At 34.6% G+C, this 24695-nt stretch overlaps 1 protein-coding gene across 2 annotated transcripts; it reads right to left on the bottom strand.

Annotated features, from left to right (window-relative positions):
- Positions 1-1113: 1113 nt before the first annotated feature.
- On the bottom strand, positions 1114-23522 carry Taf4 (TBP-associated factor 4). 2 transcript variants are annotated; one of them, XM_090105860.1, is made up of 10 exons: positions 22704-23522; positions 19724-19888; positions 16915-17070; positions 15943-16152; positions 14976-15125; positions 4953-5299; positions 4658-4853; positions 3594-3767; positions 3150-3305; positions 1114-2639 (listed from the first exon to the last, which is right to left on the bottom strand). In XM_090105860.1, the coding sequence occupies exons 1-10, from the start codon at positions 23520-23522 to the stop codon at positions 2511-2513; spliced, it is 2502 nt and encodes an 833-aa protein (XP_089961986.1). In that variant the 3' UTR covers positions 1114-2510. The 2 variants fall into 2 exon arrangements, with proteins under 2 accessions (XP_089961986.1, XP_089961993.1); XM_090105867.1 differs by lacking the exon at positions 19724-19888 and having other exon boundaries at positions 22704-23351.
- Between the last annotated feature and the right edge of the window lie 1173 nt (positions 23523-24695).

Below are 24695 nucleotides of genomic sequence, written 5' to 3'. Positions count from 1 at the left end.
AACAATCACTATTAGACCGGACTCTCAGTGGAGTTTCGTTTGCAAAAATAGCGGACCTAAATCTGACTTCTGATATATATTGTATAGATCCCAGACATCCTATAGACAGATGTTGCCAACCAGTTTTGTGGTCCCCTTCTCCCCACAACGGTAATTAAATATGGCATACAAAGAAAAAAATAAAAATTTCCAAAACATGCCGCGTGGGGTATCAAATGAAAGAGCTTATTGAGTAGATCACGAATATATAGCATACTATAACATTTCTTACACTTTCTCTAAGATTTTTTAGAAAATTTACGAAAATGGTCCATTTTTGAGTTAACTTTAAACCACTATAGATTGAAAACTCATGAATATATTTTTTAAATTATTATTTTAAATAATTAACAATAGTCCATTGTTTACGATTCAATAGTTCGTACAGTGAAATAGTTGCATGGGGGAGTGGGGGGAGCATTCAAAGATGGCGAGTATATTTTCAAGTTTAGAAGAGGCTGATGAAGTTAAGAGGCTGATTCAAGAATGTTCTGCCATATTTTTTATTCTGTCAAACACAACGACAGTGCAGAGATAATTATTCTAAGCCCTGACACCGATATTTTTGTATTAGGCCTTTATTTCTGGCATAAACTTGAAAATATACTCGCCATCTTTGAATGCTTCCCCCACTCCCCCATGCAACTATTTCACTGTACGAACTATTGAATCGTCAACAATGGACTATTGTTAATTATTTAAAATAATAATTTAAAAAATATATTCATGAGTTTTCAATCTATAGTGGTTTAAAGTTAACTCAAAAATGGACCATTTTCGTAAATTTTCTAAAAAATCTTAGAGAAAGTGTAAGAAATGTTATAGTATGCTATATATTCGTGATCTACTCAATAAGCTCTTTCATTTGATACCCCACGCGGCATGTTTTGGAAATGTTTATTTTTTTCTTTGTATGCCATATTTAATTACCGGGGTGCGGGGAAGGGGACCACAAAACTGGTTGGCAACATCTGTTTATAGGATGTCTGGGATCTATACAATATATATCAGAAGTCAGATTTAGGTCCGCGATTTATGCAAACGAACATCTCCTTGGAGCCTGCTCTATATGGTAAAATATATTAAAAACATACATTATATTATGCACTGAGTGAAAAATAAATCTTGTCAAAAGCACAGTTCATAAGTTCGGAAGAAAGAAGAAATCTATTTTCAATGAACTTATATAATTAAGCAAAATTTGTTCTTTAAATGCATCTTTTAACATAAATTATTCTCTTATTTATACAAAATGTTAATATTTTAAACAACATTAAAATTGACAAATCCTTTTCATATAAAAAAAAATATAATAATAAAAATTGCACTTTTATATTCAATCTGGTCTGTTTATAATTTTTGTAAAGAAAACTATGCTTTTTTTACCTTAAATTTTTTTTCTAAATAAAACTTAAATAACAAATTCAATTTAGGGTACTTCAACACACTCCAATTAACAATTATTATGATCAATGTCTTATTAATAACAAAGAAGACTGCTACCAGAATTAAACCGGGGTTAAGTTACATAGATGCAGACAATCACATTAATTCACATTTACTACTATCATCAATTCGATTATACAACATAATATATTATTTAGATTAAAATTACACAATCATTTTAATTATAATAATAAATTTTACTTAAACGTCAAATAACACCAATATTTATAAAATACGAAATCCTATATAGCAAACACATAAGTAAATTAAAAGTGGACAAACTGAAACACAAAATATGGTTACACTTATAACTACAACGAGACATATATTGAATGTGCCAACTACGGCATAAATAATTTGAGCATATTTATTTATTATTTATAATACCCCATTTGTTCTTAATTACACTTATATGTAGCTATAAGTGCTATAAAACTACATATCGAAGATAATACAATTCATAAAGAATTTCACAGACGAACGTAGAACCTTTTTTCTTTTTCGGAAGTCAGTCAACAAATCACGTTATAATTATCGGAAACGCTGAATCTTTCTGGTTAAGTTCTAGCAGATTACATTTAATATACTAAAAAAAGAACGTTAATAATATATCATATAATAATTTACAATATAAGGCCAGACATTACATTTAAAAAGTAAGCTGGTGAAAATTGAATTATAAACAATTGAATAATTCATATTTCAAAATACATATATACAAAACATTTTTAGAAATAAACATAATTATTTTCCATTAGAAATTATATTACAAATAATATTTACATATTTACATTTTGTGCCACATCCACAAAAAAAAATAGTCACTAAAAAAATAAGTCCATAATGGGCACAAGTCTCACACAAATCAAAAGCCGAACTCATCAAAAGTAACTCACTCCATAGTACAATCTTCTTCAGTGTAGAAATGCTTGCGTCACAGAGTAAAATACAAAAAAAAATTGAGAAAATTGATTTATGTACAAATGGTATTTACAAAAAAAATATTTATTTACAAAGTGTATTATTTATTTAAGATAGCTCCTGAACAGGATTGTCGAGTGAGCGGTGTCTTTTTCTTGTTCCAACAAATAGATCATGTCGCGAAGGTTGATGCGCTTCAGGCGAGTACGCAGAGCCAGCTGGCTGCGACCGGGCTAAATATGGGAAACATCTGTTAGTTCACTTGTTTTGGAAATTAAAGAATGCTTATTTGTAGTCTGAAACATATATTTTGTAAAATTAAATACTAGAAGTGCTATATTAGAAAGTACACCTCTTATATTTTGTCATCTCATAGAGAGTAACAAGCAAAAAGAGTTTATAAATACAAATCAGCATACATAAAAATAAATAAGAAATAATACAATAAATATGTAAACATAATATGTCAAAATTATACTCTAAGATCCCACCGCAGGATACATAAAATTTTGGTTTTAGCAAAAAAAACCATGAACGCACTAATCCTGCGGTGGGATCTTATACTATTAGATCTGCCACTCCATGCAAAACCAGTGATATTCAGCAGATGTATCATAACTTAATAATACACTCCACCTACCTTCTAGGGAAGCGCGTTCCATCTTAGACCACATCTTAGCTTAACATCAGGCGAGATTGTGGTCAAGCGCTTCCCTATCAACAATAAAAAAAAATACACTCACATATCCGCTAGCGCTGCCACTACCAGAAACAGTAGTGTCCGCACCACCGGGACCATCGATCCTGGCCTTCTTCCTTGGCCCGATGGCTTGCAGAGCTGTGAGGTTGGCTTCACGCTGCCGCAGTTCTTCTAATTCAGCACGCTGCATTTCCTTGGCCTGGTGATAGGGGAATGTAATATTAATAAGTTATGCCAAACACGTAGCACTGTTTTTTTACATTTGAAAGACAAAACACGACTAATTCCAATCTCACAAAACTAAAAGAGATAACATAGTAATGAAAAACGATAATAATTAAAATCGTTTATGTTTTTCCTATAAGGCTCATTAAGTGTATAGAGTGGCAGTACACATGTACTTTGTTCACAAACTACCATGATAGACCATTAAATTTACTCCAGTATTGCATGTCATCTTTTAAATCGCCCCAAAAGTTCCACTAACCTTGGCCTTCAGCTTCGCCTGCTCCGGGTCCTCATTCTTGGAGCGCGACTTGGCAGCACGCAGCAGTATTTCGCGCTCGGAGTCCTCACGCCTCTTCCTGTCCACGCGGTCCAACTCTTCCAGAAATTTCAGTTGGCCCTTGACGTCACCAGTCACTTCGTAGCGGGAATCCGTCTGAAATGTGTTGCGGGTTATAATAATGATTTGAGAGGGGGTTTTTCAGTTTCTTTTTGTAATGATTGAAAGATTTCACTCAAAACCAAACTCTTCTCTTTACGAAATCTTTCTTCAATGCCATGTCAAGACTGTAGAAGTCGTAAGCACGCGTGACCTTGTCGCCACTCAGGTGACTTCCAAGCCACAGTGCGTTCATCGCTATTCAGTTGTTCTCGAGACGTGCGTGTGTAAACATAGTGTGTTTCATCATTTCCCATTGCGGAAATTTATCCTGCTATACTAATAAATAAATAATATTTCATCGGTAATTATTTTTTTTTTAGAAATAATGCAGTTTTTCCTTAAAATTAAAGAATATTTACAAGTAATCCGAATGTCACCATAGTAATCTAAATAACAATGAATAACACAGTCGACCGTTCTTATTGTCACGTTTAACACAAATTTCAACCTTATTTCTATGTGTTTAGGTTCAAAGTTATATCTATTGAAAATTAACGGCCTCTGTTGTAGAATAGCCGAATTTTTTCGAATTTGTATTTTTCTGAGCAAAAAGAAAGATCATTTCATGTACCTGGGGATGTTATTCGAAAATAAACCGTAAAACCGTGCGTTAGGGTACTTAATAAAATGCTGTATTTATTTTTTTAAAGTTAGTTTTCACTAAAATGAAGCTGTCCAATAAAAGGCATAGTTTACTTGTGTGTAATGTTTATCTATCGGTTTAAATGTGTTGAATTTGGCGACAGTGGTTTTCATACTAATTATAACATTGTAGCACTTCTATAGTGTCTTGTTATTTAGATTTCTATTTCTACATAGTGGCAAATAAACGCTTTCTATTTGTATTTACTAACTTACTCCACTATACCTCATTTCCCGTATACCTTGATGAGCAGATCGCTTCTATGCTGAGCGATGACCGCCAGCTTCTCCACGGTGGTCTTCAGCCGCTCGTGGACCGCGTGGCTCAGGATCCCGGCCACCTCCGCGTTGGGCTCGTCCAGCCCGTGCTTGCTGGCGATCAACTTGACACGGCTCTGCATCAGACCCATCGGCACTAGGTACTCATCTTTGCACGACCTGAAAGAGGGCAAGGTAATTATTGCCGCAATTTGGAGGCAAGAACAAATAATATTTTATAGTAACAAAATAGGGAATGATTTCAAAAAATAGTGGTACCTGATCTGCGTCCCAATCAACTCCGTGGATCCAAGGATCCGCTGCGTTTCCTCAGCCAAGTTAACACCACCCATAGCGGCTACGTCATTGATATCATCATCTCCCGTCATCTTGTCATCACCGAAGGGCTGAGTGAACTGCAAAGTCGACTTCTTCTCTTTATCCTTCAGCATCGACTTGCCGGTGAGAACAGTCGACAACGCCGCAGACGGGCCACCGGGCCTCGTGAAATTGGCTTTGCTGTTCACCGTCATGGTTTTGCCGACTTTGGTCACATTGATTTTCGTGTGCAGTGGTATATTTTGCAACACAGCTATCGAGCTACCGGGTTTAGTTGCTGGCTTCGGCTGCAATAATATCCGTCGTTTTAGAATCCGAAAGACAAGTTTAAGACTAGATAATAAGAAGGTATTTGTTCATCAAGAGACAAGTTTCACGACATTTAACAATAATAGTAATGCCTCCTCTACACTACTCGCGAAGTTCCTGGGCGAAGTACTCGGCCGAAGTTGACTGAAGTCCGCGGTGCTACACTTCACACTCATCCAACTTCGCGAGGAGCGCATTCGTTCATATTCAGAACACACTTCGGGTAACTTCGTGCCCTTTGACTCGATCGGCAAACGGAAGTCGGCCGAGGCGAGGTAAAGTTGGACAAAGTAAGCCGAACTGCCTCTCTACATTATTCTATTCGTCTAACCTCGTTCAACTTCGCGAGTAGTGTAGAGGAGGCATTACAACTACTACATCTGATATAAGAAGCGAACATGAACCATTGAGATTTATTTCAAACTTCAGCTGTAAAACAATGTTGCCAGGAGCTAAATATTTAAACGTGTAAGTTGAACATGCAAACACCTAAAAGCTGTTTAAATTAAATAGAGTCAAACAATTGCAGAAAACAATTAGCCTTATTTATTAACATTTATTTAATATATTTTGTAACAATTACAATAATACAATAATCTTTATTTCCAAAAAATATTATATTTTTGTTTTGGACCAAATAATAAAAAATGTCTGCAATATAAAATGTGCCCCGTTTTGATCCATGAATTTATAAGCTAGCTTTTTTTATAAACGTTGATCCACCCTGTCAGTGCATTTGATTGTATAATAATATGAAGTATCACATTATTTTTAAATTAACATTTTATTATACTGGATTTACATTTGAAAGTACCTATATCAAACACACCGAGGAATATGAAATTTATATGTGGGTAAATACACTCTAATATATTTTATACTGATTTGGAATTGTTTCTTATTTTTTTAAATATCAGTATGATAATAAGGCTTGTGTTTACAAAGAAGAAATCAAATGGAATAACAGATATAGGTAAGCGTATGTGACATGCATGGTGTCTTTTGGATAAAAGCAACATAAAGATAGACCATGATGCCTGTTCAAACGGATAATTTCAGTCCAGTCGGCTTATATCCTTCCACTTATAAAACATTGCATAATAACTACCAAAATACAACATTTAGTACCTTATCATATTAAGAAAAAGTATGTCTTACAATAAGACAAATAAAAATGAAAAATTGTATACAAAAACTCTCCATTGCGTGACCGAGAAAATTTTCAAAAATAAAACAGAACAAAATTACTATCAAAGCAACAGATCGAAAACTTAAAATATGAAAACAAAATTCATTCCGATATAACAACATACTAAATTACCCGACAAAACTATCTACTCACTAAACTTTAAAAAGCTTAACTAAAAACATCTGAGCAATAAAATTGAACATGGACTTGACGATATTTCATAACATTGATGTGTTACCCTCGTACGCTTCGATAGTTTACATTTTATTTATATATTCTGTTCAATTCAATACATTTTCCAATTTGAACATTCGATTGAGTTCTACTTCGATTACGATAGATACATAGATACGTTTTTCCTATTAGTTCAGGATCCATCGTCCAATTTTGTACATGATTCATGTATCAAGCTAATTTCCCGTGAGTAGCTTTATTTTGATGAGACGCCCAATAATTTCCTATACGAAACTCTCGATTGTGGTAGCTAACAGAGGTAACAAGGATAAAATATGTTGATTTGATGGTTCTTATATATTTATTAGTAACTGATTTTTTTTCGTTCAATATCAAGATAATTATAGTCCAGGATCCTTCGCCCATTTTTGCAAGTGATTACTATCAACTATCAAGCTAATTTTCCGTGAGTAGCTTTATTTTCGACAGATGTTTTCGATAGATCCTGGACTATATCACTATCTAGGCCATCGAATAATACGAGATTCGTTTTCGTATTACAATTTTCTTTTCGTCCGTTTTCTAATCTCATATTCATGATGATATCTTAGCATACAATGAATAAGTCTGGCATTATGAAATGTAAAATTAATAATGTTTGAATCAATTGCAAAATGTTTATAGACATTCGCAGTGCGACACTTTGATCAGTATTATTAATAACGAGATGTACAAAGTTATAAGCTTATTTCTGTGATTACATTCGCTTTAGATCACAACACTATTACCTATACTCATAGGTAGGACGCGATATTTACCTACAACATTGTTTATTTTTACGAGCTCTATAATAATTACTATCTACCACTAAAAAAAACTTTTTTTGTTACTTTTTTCCTATATTTACATCCTACAATTCCCTAAAAAAATTGTTCTTTGTTAACGAACCTATCTGACTACGGCCTAAAAACTGTTTTTTTCAACTACCGTCCAATTTTTTTATTGTGTTTTTTTTTCAATTTTTTCACGTAAAACGACCACGCGACTGTTCGTAACATACGAGGGTACGCAAACCAACCTGAATCATCGGCTGTACGGGCACTACGTTTAGATTCGGCGACGGTGGCCCCGTGAGGCTCATCGCGGGCGGGGGCTGGAGCGTCGTGAGCGTGGGGGAGCCACCGTCTTCGTCGTCAAACTGCCACAACGGCAACGTGTTATATACGTATATAATTGTGAATAGACTTATTTTTAATAAATTTTTGCTGACTTGAATTTTTCTATAATTTAATAGAATCAACTGTAGACTACAAGCCCACATATGAAAAAAATATGGGTCAAATGAACCACCACGGGACATATCTAGTACGAAAGAAGAGCAAAAAATAATAAGATTCATCACTATGCCGTCACTTGTAAGCTGTCCAACTGAGTGCAGATGAGAATTGAAAAGTACAGGTAGACTCGGTAAATTTTGGTCATATATTTTTGTACGGCATTCTTAACCATCGATAGATCCATTAAAAATAATAAGAAACCGCTCAGTGCCGTACAAAAATGTTGGTCCACCAAGTCGGAATTTTAATTTAATTTCCGAGAGTTACCGGGGGTAAATTTGGTCATTTGACCATGTACGGCATCTGTGTCATACTATTGCTATACTGCTTTTAATCCATTATTCCGCAACGCCGTACAAAAATCATGGGGACAAGGGGAAAAAATCGAGATTTGTAATCCCCTCTCTTTCCCCACTTCAGGGGGTCATTTGACACAACACGAAATAAATTTATTTTAAAAGTATTTTATGCATAGATAATATTTTTTCATGTGCCGTACATTTTCGTTGGTTCAAAGGGGAAAAATCTGAAAAAGAAAAAATCCATATAACGACATGTTTGCTTTATATTTTGATAATAAAATATAAATATACATTAATATTAAGAAGCTCGAGGTGGTTAATTATCACCTTGGAAATTCGGAGTCAAGTGGAATGGACTCCGTTAAATTGATGAACTAATAAAAAAGCTATGAACGAAAAGATGTGAATTATATGCAATCAGCCCATGAATACAGGTAAAGTCACAAGCAAATGCTAGTATTATATACATATTCAAAATGTACAAGTAAAGCGCTTTCAAATGATACCAAACACGGCATATTTATCTTAACTTTATTTTTTACTCTGTATGTTTTGTCCGCTAGAGGGCGCCACATTAGATTTTGTGAAACCCCATATAGCCTTTAGCTAGCTGGTCGCTGGTTATCCAGTGAACAATTCAGATGCTTCTAATGATATGTTATTTGTCGAATTCTGATAAGTAGTTTAGAAGTTACGAGGGAATAGATGAACATACATACATGACCTGTCAAAACCATAACCCTCCTTTTGCTTTGCCGTAGTTGGGTAAAAATATGTTAATGCCGTACTGTATCAAATGGCCATAAAGCACCCTTAAAATTGTAGCTTTCGTCGCTTTCATCAGCCTAAAAGATGTGGTCTGCACAAAAATGTACGGCATCGTTTTTTCCTAATTTATCTATGTTAATACTATTTAAAACAACGAATAAAGTGTAGAAAACTATTATATTTCATTAATCTACGATGTTTAAACTTTAACAAAATTTCTGGTTTTGCATTTCTCTATAACTTTTTTTAGAACGGTTTCTTTTGAACGGCAATACTATACAACAATTGAATTTTACAATATCATGTTAAAAAAAAAGTTCCCGTACAGGGTCAAATGACCTTACAGCTCTTTATATCAAGAATTCGATGAAATTAAGATGATTATTGGTATACATTTAAAAGAACAATTATTTTTTGACGGCATTGCTTTTAATAGTACTTTTGAGTGCTAGATAATGTTTTGGAACCGAAGCCGTACTTAGTCAAATGACCCCCTGGAGTGGGGAAAGAGAGGGGATTGCAACTCTCGATTTTTTCCCCTTGTCCCCATGATTTTTGTACGGCGTTGCGGAATAATGGATTAAAAGCAGTATAGCAATAGTATGACACAGATGCCGTACATGGTCAAATGACCAAATTTACCCCCGGTAACTCTCGGAAATTAAATTAAAATTCCGACTTGGTGGACCAACATTTTTGTACGGCACTGAGCGGTTTCTTATTATTTTTAATGGATCTATCGATGGTTAAGAATGCCGTACAAAAATATATGACCAAAATTTACCGAGTCTACCTGTACTTTTCAATTCTCATCTGCACTCAGTTGGACAGCTTACAAGTGACGGCATAGTGATGAATCTTATTATTTTTTGCTCTTCTTTCGTACTAGATATGTCCCGTGGTGGTTCATTTGACCCATATTTTTTTCATATGTGGGCTTGTAGTCTACTGCTACGTAATACACCAAAGGTGGAGGCCTGTTTATGACTGTGGAGTGTGGACAGATTCGAATTTTGCTGCCCGTAATAACTCAGGCTCCGGAATCACAGACACAATAGAAAATCTATTAAACGATATTCAAAATGAGTCAATCGTACATGTTGATGTAATTTCACTTATTTCAATGACATTTTAATTATTTTGAAATAATAAATTGCGATTGGCACCTATTTAACAACGAAAAGAACGTCTTGCAATAAAAAAAATATGTCTGATGGATCTATCTATAAAGGCAAAAGATAAAAAATTACGCGTTAATAAATGACTTTAAGGTTAAGTATATTTTCATGTGCGCACTAATAAACGCAACCACTACTGCCAGCCAGACAGCCCGGACTCTAACCGAAATAGCAAGAGAAACAGTATATCAAAAACCCAACTATACTAAAATGACTTTTTTAAACGTTGCTAGCTCACGTATCACAACGGCAACCAGTACACAAATCATTATAATTTATGGTCAACCCATAGTTAATCATAACCCTATTTTTGCTGACGTGGATATAGTTCTCGTAGTCATGTTTCCGCGATATACAATCATGGAGGTTTATTTATTTTACATACTGGATTTCTGCTGATCGTACAAATCCCATGATTATCTATAATTCATAAAAATGCCTAAATCTTTTATGTTGACGATGCTATTATGTGAAGTCTTCACTTCAATGTGCAAAGAAAATCCATAAAAAATACCTAGTTAATTTATGGTTATATCAACATGATAGAGCTTTAATAAGCTTAAAGACTTGCGAAGACCTATTTAGCAATACAAAGAAAACTCAAATTCAATTAGATGTTATACGAGATACTAGAACGAAGTTTATTCTTCAATTAAACTTACGCCTTCAACTTGATACTTGAACTTGGTACTTAATTACTTGGATCTGATTGCACTCCACGGTTAAATATGTTTGTATTTAGAATTTGTTTCATTTGTTAGCATTTTCTGTTTTTCTTGTTTATTTATTTCAATTGACAACTACAATTTATATGGTTAGGGAGCCAGGTGCAAATTGGGTTCATTATTTCCTCTCAAGAGATAATTCGTCAGAAGCATCAGAGTATAGTATTATAAAGCCTCGTGAACGTCAGCTGGCGCTCGGTTGGGGGGGTGAGCGGTTGTAGCCTCCCACGCACGTAGGAAAAAAAATACATTCATTCATTCATTTCCTCTCAGCTAAAAATTTGTCAAATTGTAGCTAACCCAATATCTCAACGAAAAAAAATAATCAGCTGGTTACAACATGGTGTATTATACGTCAGCTGGTGTCTCGAACATGAAAGTTAAATTTAAAGAAAAATTTATTTTCCGTGATTTCCTCTCAAACAAAAATTTACCTGATGATAGCTTATATGTAACTGTGGATAAATATATAGGTCAGCTGGCTGTATCTTGGTGGAAAAACCGTCAGCTGATACGGGAGGCTACAACCGCTCTTCCCCCCAACCGAGCTCCAGCTGACGTTCACGAGGCTTCATAATACTATACTTTGATGCATTTTACTAATTACCGCTTGAGAGGAACTTGGTCATAAAATCTGTTCCTGGCTCCCGTACTAATACTTATAAAAAAATAAGTTTATTAATATAGTCCGATACACCGATAAGAATCTCGGAAAATAGGTTATCGCAATAATATTAACATTCATTGGAGCGTTAAATTAAATTGTAAGTTGTAAATAATATTTATACAGTAGCACCTCGTTAAGTCGAACCTCGATAAGTCAAAAACCTCCAAATCTCGAAAAAATGTCTTGTTCCCTTCCCTTCAAACCCGAAAACCTCTATTACTTGAAATTTTGTCCCTCTGTTAGTCGAAATAATCACCGAGTCCCTCCAAGCCATTTTGGTACATATTTTCACTCTATAACTCGAAAAATCAAATTTGACCTCTGTATCTCGAACATAGCAACGTTTTATTTTACAACCAGTATACTATTGTTTCTTAGAAAACATTTTAGGAGTATACGATAATTAATTTATGACTCACGAAACACGTGTTTGCGTTAAGTATCTGATGACGAAATTATCGATTCAGTAGCTCAGAAAACCGATACTAATGATTAAGATGACATAGAAGACGTGAATAGTACGCATGCGCTCCATTGGTTTCCATCAAAGAGGCAAGAACCGTATTGAATACCTTACGAAATTTTATAAAGCAAACCAGTATCTTTGAAAAAGAAGAATTTTCTGCTCTTTATAGATTATAAAATGCTAGAGAACAACCAAATTATCTAAAGCAAAAAAAAATACTGACTTTTTTAATGCCATATTTTTTATTTTAAAATGATTTGAAATAATATTGATATAAATAAAAACATGTTTGTGACCTCTGCAAGTTGAATTTTAATTTATTTTACCTCTGTAACTCAAAATTGATAAGAATAAACCTCAAACTCTTTATGTCGAATCAAAATCCGCCTAAGTCGAAATCCTCCATAAGTTGAAAACTCTATAACTCGAATTTTTTGGCGTCTCCCTTGATATTCGACTTATAGAGGTGCTACTGTATAAATACATGGAGATGAGTTGCATCTAGCGCTACAAAAACTGTGAAATAACACAAAACCTTTGCAAAAAATCAACATTTAAAAACTGTGTTTCAAAACCCGCCTCGATTTTAAAATAACTCTTTAATAACAATGCAAATAATAATGTTTTATCTAAAAAAAAAACTCTTGTATGCATTATAGTGCCAAAATTTCTATCACGATGCATTTTCGTCCATAATTTATAACCTTCTATAATAAATATAAGAATTAAAATTTGAGCAGGGACAGTGCCTTCGGAAACCTCTTATACAGTCTGCTTAACTGAAGCTAACAAGATAGATTGAACAGATTTGAGATATTAATTTACTCATTGTATGTACAGTGTATCTTTACTTTAATGTTAATTTATTGTAAATTTTTTATCATCTGTAAAAAGATATTCAAACATTTAATTTTGTAGAGCAATTGAGAAAATAACAACATAATATAGAACTTTAGTTTGCCCTTCTTCAATTACGTATATTAATTTAAATTGGTTAATTTAAGAGCCCATTTCATCATTACTTGCTGCTGTCACAAAAATTCACCATCCCGTTCATAATGGATAAATTTAACTATTCCCTATACTTGGCTCGGCGATTGATGAATCCTACGACACTGACAGGTATTCTCAAGGGACAAACTTGTAATGGCGTAAGAAATGTATTAGAGGCGTCTAAAAATGGCATTTATTAATTTTTACGTAGCTTTATGCCATTACAACGATATTCCGTTGGAATTATAACAATTCTTAACATTTACGAGAAATTATTTTAATCTGACTTTACGTTTACGTCCTGAAAAATTTACATCGTTGGCATTTATCGACTAGTGCGGAAAGTATCGATAAACAAATGTCGATAGTGGAAATGAGTACATATTTTTAAAACCGAAAAATCAAACCAAATAGTGACACTATACCAGAAAAATATCCATTTACCTAACTAATTATAACAAAAGTTTTTCAGACGAATTAAATGGGGACATCCATTTTCATGATAAAATATACACTAGCGCATACGAGTTTAACGGGTTAAAAATTACGAGAAAATGATAAGGTGCATCTTTATGTTTTGGAAAACTTTCGTTTTACTTACCTTCTAATCTATGCTAAAAAACTTAAATAAATACAACAACAACATAATAGATGTTAAAAATTTTAGTTTATAATATTTGTAAAAACATGTTTACCGACGTGGCTGAATGCAAGCCACGCCTTTGCCAAAAAATAAAGTATCGACACGACCCATTATACGAGCAATCACTAAGACGAACTGTCATAGGAATCTAGGTTTGCTGTGCCGAGTATAACAGTAAAACATACTGAAATACGATGATTTCAAAACGAGCACTCCTAGTTCCACACGCAACTGCGAGCTTGCCAGCCTATATCCATAATTTATGAATTTCTGAATAATATGTTCTGTTTATCTTGCATCTGTCCGTTAAAATGACAAATAATGGTAGATAGACAGTAATTGTATTAGTGACATTATCAGCAAGCAGCGTGGCCTTTTCACACGTGCGTCGATGAGACTTATGTCATAGCGGGCAACAGAGCTGGTGTTTCACCTGATGGTAAAAGCATTTGCAGATGTGCCCACTTAAATACTTGCTTAGACATAATCGCAAGCATATTACGCTTGATGGTAATCACCATCGCCTATGACCACAAGTGCCCCGTCCGATTAGGGGCCTTCTGGCCTCCTCCACTCAAGCGACAGCCCAAGCCGAGGTTCGAGATCCCCGTGGCGGGGGGACGCCCTTGTGCATGTCGCTACCAGGGTGAACCTTCAGTTCACCCCCGCGTCCTCGTTAAAATGTAGAAGCCCTTCTGGCTAACATTGAGAGACACCACACAAAAAAAAACCACAAGTGCCCCTGCAATGCGTTACCTACACACTTGCACTGGCTTGCACGAACTGGTAATGACAAGTCCACAGTTCCGTCCGCACCATTAGCGGCACCGAAGCTACAAGCGTGTGTTCCATACATTTTTGCAGTGAAACTTCTTTATCGGGGTTGGAAAAAAATTTATTGTAACATTTTTTCGTTACGCGTAACATTTTTCCGTTACGCGCCATCTTTTTCTTATCCCTACCACGCGTGATTCGACGTATTTTTGTAAAGTTGCACATAGTAAATTATTTTGTGAAAAATAAGGACATAAAGAAGTTTCACTTCTTACGTGTGTATACAGTTTTCGCACGCACACATTTTTTTTATCGTACGATAGGGACCCGCTTGACCACGATCTCGCCTAATGGTAAGCTGAGATGTGGAAAATAGAGCTCGCTTCGCTGGAAGGTACCTGTTCTTGAAGACCTCCATACATAAACATATAAACTCACCATTTGCATGTTGGTCGTCACCGGTTGCGGTTGGACTGGGGACGCCGGTGGCGGTATCGACGAGAACGCGATGTGCGGTGACGGCGGGTTGATCCCCTCAATCACCAGCTCCTTGGTGCACATTGATTGACGCAAGAGAGGCAAACTTTTCTGTGAAAAAATATACATCCCAATCTAGTTAATATTCTAAAATTCTGCCAAAAATATAATCGCGATCCAGTTCAGAATCCTTAAGATTCCGATCATGTCATTGTAGGATCGCAATGACACACATTACACATCTGCCTTGAGATAACAAGACAAAGGTGTATATGTCATCGCGATTGTAGAAACAATAAGTGCGTACAACAAAGCGGCTCAATTTTAAAGAAAATTTTTAACCGGCCCGAGCGAGTAATATCAGGGTAAAACATTGTTGGTGATTAAGAGTACTCGAAATGATTAGAGCAATATTGCGCTATTCCGTGATCAAAGTGATATAAGGTACAAATTGCTTGTAAAATATCTCGAATGGGCTAAGTCCAATCAAGCGTGCGAATCATTTAATTGACATGAGCACCATTTGCCGGTATCGCCTTCATCCGGTGAAAAATTCCTCGTAGAAACTGTTGAGTAATACTCGAAGATATTCTTAGAAATTGGAAATGTATTTAGGAACCTCACTCACTAAATTTTACATTTATTTTTGAAAAACTTACCTAGTATAGTATATAGTTACGTAACAAAGAGCCTGAAAAACTATCAAATTTTGTAATCTTTGCGACCAAGAAAATTCCTGGCCATCATTTAATCGATACCCAATTATTTATTAGTTTATTTCACATTTACTAACCGCCGTACTTTAAAACGATTACAAACATATAGATACAAACGAATACAAAATACTCTTAACTCTTCCATTACCCCGACCACCTTCTAAATACTAAAAACTACAGTACTATTTTAACCCGAACCCTGAACCACATACCTTCAAGAACCCAATCAAGCACGGCTGAGGACTAGCGTTTAACAACCTTTCCAGCCTGTCGCAGAACTCCTCCGGCTCCACCTGCGCGTCGATCAGCTCTTGGATGAGGTTCCTCACGTTCCTCTCCACAGACTTCGGCTCCTTGCTTGAGAGGTCCAGTAAGTTCGCCAGGAAGTTCCGACACTTCTCCTTCGTGTTGTCCAGCGGTTTCTGGTCAAATTTTTATTTAATCGTACGTATAAGCCAGCAATAACTCAAATTGTAGAAACTTGCATGAAGGTTTCTATGATATTATAACGTTAGAAGAAGACATTCGTGAATTTTGATCTCTTTAAACGATGGATGGATATAGAAAAGGCAATATGTACAAATATGTTACATACATGAATTGATCCTGGAAATAGCTGCATAATAAATAAAAAAGAATTTTCACTTCGATATTAAAATTAAACGTTTAAGTATATTAATTAAAACTAAACCGGTAATTATATAAAATACTCGATATTAAGTAATTAATTCTCAATTAAGAAAGGAGCCCTTTATAGCGCTGCGCTGGCTATGAAATTGCGTCGTTCCATTTCTTGTGCCTGTCAATTGAGAAAAATACAAAAGTGCAATTTTAGCATGACATAAACTCCCAGAATACCAATCCCATAACAATGAGTTCCTTGATCTATTGCTCTTTTAAATATTTATGCATTAGCTACAATATAGGTATTCTTAAGTACTCCCTTATTACACGCGTCGTAATATCTCGAATAAATTTTGTTGATACTAGAACAAAACCGAGACAATATGCGCAGTTTGTAAAAATACCAAAATTATTTTCTATTATCTATTTAATTAACTTAAATATTTATTTTTATTATCATGTCAATATTTTAAATCTAAACTATTACGTAAATTTTCCATCGTTCGCTCATATGAAAAATGAATTTACACAATTTTTCCGAAAAACCTGTTGGAATGTACCTGTGTGGTAACAACGGGAGGCTGTGGCACTGGCGCAGACGCCTGCACGGTCGACACTGAGGATACAGCCACCGGCGTAGCCACCGGACCAGATGGCATCTGCCCTATCTGAGTCGGCACAGCCACGCTCGTCGACACCGTCACCACACCGGGATGCTAACCGAAATAAAAACAAAATCATTTCACTCCACTCTAAAACACCGAAAACCAAAAACACAAAAATCAAAAAATTTACTAAATATCAAACCCCAAAAACCGTGTCGCGAGCTATATATGCTACTTTTAACGACTTTCATCAATCACATACTGCATTTAATCAGGGAAACTGATATGCATCGTACGCCGAAGCGTGCAAAATCGATAGAGGGTTGGAATCGGTTATAAATAACATTTGTGTATATATACGACCCGGACTATAGGTATATACACAATCAACAGGTACGCTATACATCGATTTTACTTGCAAAACTTTTGAGCGAGTCTTAAACCGGGAAGTACTTTAATTGAAACATTTACTTGATCAAACATTGCAAGCAGTTCTAAAAAAAATTACAAGAGACGCGAAATTGTTATGCACTTTACACGAGTGCAATTCATCTCCGACTAATGTCAAATGCAGCCCGATCCTTGACCGATCTATCGCGTTGCTATTAGCAACTGTCTCGTGGAAAGATAACGAAAGGTACATACCAAGGTACATACCCATATAAACATCTTTCCTATAGCTACACTACCGATACACGAACTTGAGCTCTTGTTACGTTAGAATTAGAAAGAAAATTAAATACCAGTGTATTGCTTGCATGTAAACCTTTAAGGGTCGCAGCTAAGTACTCATATATTACAATACTATCTATGACCGCGACTTCGTTCGCGCGTGCGTAGATTCAAACCCAAATTAAATCCTTCAACATAATTTCGATATGTATAGCCTAGTTGCCGATCACTACGTAATTGATTTATAGCAAAAAAAAAGTATCATGATCCGTAGTTGTTTTTGCGTTTAACGCAGACAACAGGCTATATATTCTCTATTTTGATATTAATATGTTAGAGCCAGTATAGCTTTTCGCTCATGTATTCGAATAATTTTTTATTTGTGACTATTCAGATAAGGGTCCATTTATTTTTTTATGACTTTACATTTTAGCTCTATTCAGAAAACTTCTATTTCCTTTTTAAAGATTTATCCAATGACATGCCATTTAAGTAATTACGTATTCGCTAATTTATGAGGTTACGTGGATGGATTATTTTTTATTTATTATTCGAAAATAAGGAAGCCTGTAATTTTAATCTAATTTCTATCACCATTTAAAATTATGTCAAAATCTGGCCGGTAGTTTTTACGTATGCTTGATGCACATACAACATAGGTTTTTCAAATATAAACTACTAAATCGTCTGGTTACTGTTTACTGTATGTCTAGATACATAGATTATTATAGATAGATTAGGTGTGCGCCGCGATTTCATCCATAATATTAATTTGAGGAAAAAAAATTGTCCATAACCGTTTACCCAACGTACCCAAAAGAAGCCTTAAAAAGAAAATCTTTTTCCTGCTTTTGCAACGTGATTTATTGCTGCTTCGCTCTTATTCATCGTATTGTGATATTATATTATATAGTATATACCTTTCCCTGATATATAATTAGGCTGGATAATTTTTCACTTCGAACCAGCAGTTCCTAAGAAAAGTACGTTCAACCAAACAAACTCAAAAATAAAAATGATTCCCCAATTAGTCGACTCCACCAATTTATTTATAATTTTTTTTAAATTATTGTCAGGACAATCTCAAATCTCGCAAAACTTTTAAAAATTAAGAAACGCAGGAAGTTCGCTTTCGCATAAGAGACAGTTAGCAAAGGCTAGGACAACGTGTGTCGGTTCGTTGAAACATGAACAATGTTGGTTAATATTCTGGAATATTACTACTTATAATATTTAAATGCTAAAAAAATTTACAAACACGTAAATAAAGTAGGTATTCAGTTCAATACAAGTATAAAAAATGTACAACTACCAAGTACTAAGACATTACGGTGACTATATTCTATTTTCCTACACTAAATAAGTGTGTTTGTAAAAAGTCCTACAAAAACATATTTCTCATTGTTATATATCCATTAAAATCCAAGTGGTTATAGAAAGGATATTAAGGAGGATACAAACTCAATAGAAATATATATTATTATATATTAAATATCATTGTAATTATAATATGACTAACAGTCATCATGCTTAGTAATTGATATAAAAAAATATGCTCAATAGGTAATCATTTACTGGGTAAATTTTTTATCGTAGGATTACGATGAGTACAAAGCATTTAAAAGCGAAGCCAAAGGATTATTTGTTCCACAAAATATAGTCAACACAAAACTAATTTGCTAAACTGTTGTTTGCTATTAAGCTAAGTAAAATAATAGCATTCAGCATACTAAATAGATAGATAATACTCTATCAATATATAAATTCTTTTAAGTCATTGGGAAATTTCGAGTACACTCTTTGGCAGGATAAATTATACTCATAATAAAAATAAACCCAATATATATTATAAAACCATGTTACCCATTAGTTTAGGATCATTTGCGTGCTCGACATCCCCGCCAAATCAAGCTAATGAGATAGTTAATAGTTATTACAAAATGACATTGAGTACCTGTCTTACCTGGTTAATAGATTACCTCACATGCACCACCACCATAACATGCATGACAAAATTGAAATTGGACAAGTTTGGGTGACTTTAGGAGGGGGGACTCGTGTCCAGCATCCGGTCTCCGTCGGTCCTACTTACTGCCGGCACAGTCGACAGCCGGAGGGTCTGCGGCTGAGGCGCAGTTAGCGTGTTGGCTCCGGGCGCCGGACCGACCCGCAACAGCTGATATTGACCATTCTCTGTCTTTAACAACAAATGACCCTGCTGCCCCTGTTGAAGACTTTGCAGTGTTTGCAGCGTTATCTAAAAATGAACGCTCGTTTCAATTTCGATTTTGTGACTGTATGCGATTGATGGTTTCGGAAACCGAGCAAATGTATAAGCAGGTCATTTGTTAGATACACATCAAAGGATACAGGGATAACGATGAACAATGAACGTGAAATGCATGTGATAGTGAACACTGACATTATCTACAGTTTGTATATGTACCGGACATGACAAAACTAAGAAGCCGTCTTTGGTATATTAACAGGTACTACATACAAAAAAACTTTGTACAAGTAATACACAATTGAATTTTTTCTTTTCAGATACAGTTCCATCATCTCAAGTACATATAGAAGTGAAGCTGCCATGACATGTAATAGTGTTGCCAGATATGAGCCAAAATGAGTATAAACTACTAACTATATTCTTCAATATAATTTTTAGGGTTTCATACATAAGGATAAAACGGGACCAATACTGACACTTTGCTGTCTGTCTATCTGTCACCAGGCTGTTTCTCATGTATGATGATAGTAAGACAGTAGAAATTTTTAAAGATTATTTCAAATCTGTTCCTGCTAGAACAATAATTAAAAGCCAATGTTAAGTTTGATCATCAATTAGACAGGTGACCATTTTTTGAAGTTGCTTTTTAGCTTATTTGTATGGAACCCACAAGTCCAACTCGCACTTGACTGATTTATTTATTAAACATGGACACACATCTGACAGCCCTGCAACATCGATTGTTAGAGCAATAATTAATTATTATACTAATACATTTTATATGTACAATACAATATTTATACAAGAATTACACAAAAATTAAAAGAAATATATTTGTCAAATGTATGTTTTTGCATGGTATATTGAGGAAAACATAAATATGATAAAAGATACTTATACATATAGTTCTTGGGTAAGAAATAAATCGTATTTTAGATATTGCTATCGTACGTATCGCTTTTAGAGGGGATTTATAATAAACATTAATTATAATATGTTATTTCCCATCTTGAAAACGCACATAATTCATCCTAAGGTAATTGGGTAGATTGTTCCCATTTTGAAATGCGTTTTATGATTGTAGAATAGGTGTAAAACGATATAATAGAAATAACCATATTATTTAACCAAAGTTGAATATACTTATAACTTATGTCAATAAAATCCTGAAGGATATTGAATGTATTTGTATGCCCATATGCCTGTACATTATATTATATGCCCAAATTTGTTTGTGTATGCCGTGTGTCAAATCCCAGAACAAAATACCCAATCACCTTTAACAAGATAAACTTAACTGCAAGAAATGTTTGTTGTTTAAAAAAGTGATGTCTTTTATGATAGAAGAACGAGACAATAGACAAACTATAAAAAATTTAGATGTATCTAAAAACATTCAAACTCTTGAATGTATGATTTCTTTATCACTTTAGAAATTTTTATTTTAATTAAAGTTTGAAATCTGGCAAATGTGTTTTCTACAATATTACAGTTATTACATCTAAATTAACAAAATAATAAACAATTTAGTTATGAAAATGTAACTTTTACTGCATCTTTAGGGCAATTTAATTTTACTAATTACTTCCTTACTAGAGTGGCGCAGGGACCCAAAGTGAGTCTTGGCCTCTGACAATAAGAGCCTCCATTTGACTCTATCCTGCGCCATCTCTTGCCAGTTTTCAATCTGTTATTCCAGAATTTCCAACAAAGGATACAGATTACATTGTATATATATATATTTAGATTATTTACATACATGGTCTACTGTACCTTTAATTAACTATAGGAAATTACAGTTTTAATTAAAATTATATGTAGTTAGTTAATTTGGTAAAATAATATGCATTAATAATTTCAAGATCATGTTTAGAAAAAAATTAAATTTAATACAAATGTCAAGTAATATTGCAAAGAGGTTTGGGTAAAGTTGGCGTCAAGTTGAACTTTCGCAGCCAGTAATGATACTTGGATATTTTATAAGAGCAATATATTGTGAGCAATAGTTATTATGGACATAAATCTCGAAACATATTATGAACAGAGATATTTGGTTTTGTATTATTCATTTACCTAAAATCTAGATTTTTCTGAGTTTTTTAGTTTTCTCCTTTATTTATTTAAGAATTCTAATCAAAATAATGTATATCAATGTTTACATGTACGCAATTAATTGCTCTTTAAAAATATCCAAGTTTCATTACTGGCTGCAAAATGTCACCACAACGCTACTAACTCATACAAAAGTACCCAAACCCCTTTGTTAAAATTTAATATATTTTCAACTTATCTGAACAAACTAAACATATTTTCAACTTAGTACAGAATTTTATTGAATTTAATTGTATATTGTTTTATTTTCTGAATTATATTGAAAAGCTCAATGTTATCTGGGATCTGTAAAATGTTCCAAATAAACTTACAAAATATTGTGAATAACAAAATATGTGAAAGAATTTAGTGTCATAAAAATAATAAAATTGTGATTTTATATAGGTATGCATAATGAAACTTGATGAAACCAGACATGCAGTGATTTGCATTGGATTTTGGTGTTAAGAATTAGTTTTCAATCACCCAAAGGTATGTTTAAGCTTATGACTTGTTTTAAGTCATCATAATATTATATACTTTTAAAGAAAAAAGCCAATTTGTTGTATTATGTTAAAAGACAAGGTCATTTTTAGGTAAATAAACATTTATGTACATTGTTTTATTACTTAGCTCTGAGCTAAAAACATATTATGTATATGTCACATGATAATTTGGATTTGTTCTCTACAAAGGTTTCACAAAAGCTATGTATTAAAGACTCAGTGAACTATAATTATATTAGACTTACACCAGGCACTGCTGCTCTTGCGCCAACCACTTGTGGAGTTCCAATAACAACTCTGGGCGACACTGTGGCAACTGATTTCTGTGCAGCTACCGCAGGTGCCCCAGGCCGCGTGTTTAGTATTTGGACATTAGGAATGATAGCAGGTTGTCCTGTCCCCATATTCTGAGTAGTAACAACAACATTCTGTGTTCCCGGCTTATTTATGGCCATTACATTTGGAATAGAATTTGCCATACTAGAATTTACAGTCATGGGCACAGTCATCATTCCAGTCTGCATGTTGACTTGACCAGTCGTCGTACCCTGCTTTATAACTAACGGAGGTTGCATTGTTATTGTTTTGGTTGCTGACTGAGGGATACTCCCGCCTTGAGCATGTATCACCTGCGCTTGAGACGCAGGAAAGCTAACTGTGCCGCTAGCTATAGAGTGCGCAATAGTACGACTGTCTATTTGGTTTGGATTGTATTCAGAACTCATTGAATCTGCATTGCTGGATAACATTTGATTTAGATTTCTTTGTGTAGAAAACGTGGTTGGCGCATTGAATGACGCACTAGAAACAGATGATTGAAAGCTAGCACCACTTATTTCACCATCACTGCGGTCCTTGTTGTATATATTTTTATGTCCAATAATAGAACTTGGACAAGAAGTATTAATATTATTACTTGGGATAACATTTACAATATTGTTCTGTGACGATACCGACGGTACGGACGTCACCAGTTGATTTTCAAGTGTACCAACAATCGCGCTTACTGCGTTCTCGTCAACGTCTGTGGACAGTGCTTGCTCTAAAAATTCGGCTGACGCCATTTTATAAAAATCGACAGATATGGTAAACAATGTTGCCAGTTTTTGAATCGTCAAATTTCATCAATTGATAAATTTATATAAGTTTAACCAATGATAATATCTAGATTGTTTATTTTAAAACAATTTATTTGATTAAATATTTAAACAAAAACTACTAACAAATATATAATACGCTCGTAATATTGTATTACATAATATTTTTTTGTGACAGCATACAGTAGGTCTTGTCACTTACACACGTCTTATGGCGTATGCAGAAAGAAAGATGGAAACTAGAAACTTATAAGCGCTTACCGGCGCTTGTCAGCGCTGCCATATAAAATTTGTCTTGGACTGCTTCAACCTGCTTCCTTTGTGTAGAACGAACCAGCGCTGACAAGCGCTGGTAAGCGCTTATCGGCGCTTATAAGCGCTGGTAACCCGCGCAGGAAAATATATGAACATGCGCTTATAAGCGCTGATCGGCGCCGACAAGTTCCAACAAGTTTCAACAAACTTGTATAATACGTTGACATAAATACGTATTATCGCTACGCCAGTTACGCGGCAACTGGCCTGCGGCCGCCGACAGGCAACATTTTTGTCGCCGTGCGCGCACTTGCATTGAAACCAATAGATAGGGCGACAGTTGCGTCGCGGGCTTGTCTCCGAACCCGCGGACAAAAAAGTCTCCCGGGAGTTGCGTCGCTACGTGCGCGCACTTTCATACTAGCCCATAGGTGGGAGAGACAAAATAGTTGCGGAGACAAAATAGTTGCGGAGACAAAGTTGCTCGTGCGCGCTAGCTCTAAAGTTACGACTATTTAGGTAGAACTACAAATCATTATTTATCAAATTAAACAAATAGTAACGGATACCTACTCATGCTGTTTCAATTTATTTAAAATACTAATATGTAGTTACTTATTAACATTTTTTTTAATAATTTCTAGGTAATAGCTTAATAAAGCTAACTGAATTAGAGCCAGCGCGCACGAGCAACTTTGTCTCCGCAACTATTTTGTCTCTCCCATCAATTGTATGGGGAGTTGCGTCGCTACGTGCGCGCAATTACGTAATTAATTAATATTATATTAATTAATAAATTAATCGTAATTAATTATTATTTAATTTATAGTTATTAATTTACGCTTCGTATTTACGTGGTAAGAGCCAGCGCGCACGAGCAACTTT

This window comes from Colias eurytheme, chromosome 1, assembly GCF_061535395.1.
Source record: "Colias eurytheme isolate Ceu_HAF_F1 chromosome 1, ilColEury1 Martin Lab GWU primary, whole genome shotgun sequence".
Lineage (NCBI taxonomy): Eukaryota > Metazoa > Arthropoda > Insecta > Lepidoptera > Pieridae > Colias > Colias eurytheme.
The sequence above is the reverse complement of the archived record's forward strand: the minus strand, read 5'-3'. Positions and strand labels throughout refer to the sequence as shown.

Coding starts and splice junctions, on each gene's coding strand:
- Taf4 (XM_090105860.1), bottom strand. CDS start 23,522: ATGGCGTCAGCCGAATTTTTAGAGCAAGCACTGTCCACAGACGTTGAC. Junction 19,889..22,703: donor CAAGAGCAGCAGTGCCTGGT/GTAAGTCTAATA, acceptor GTTCATTTTTAG/ATAACGCTGCAAACACTGCA. Junction 16,153..16,914: donor CTCCCGTTGTTACCACACAG/GTACATTCCAAC, acceptor AAATTTGACCAG/AAACCGCTGGACAACACGAA.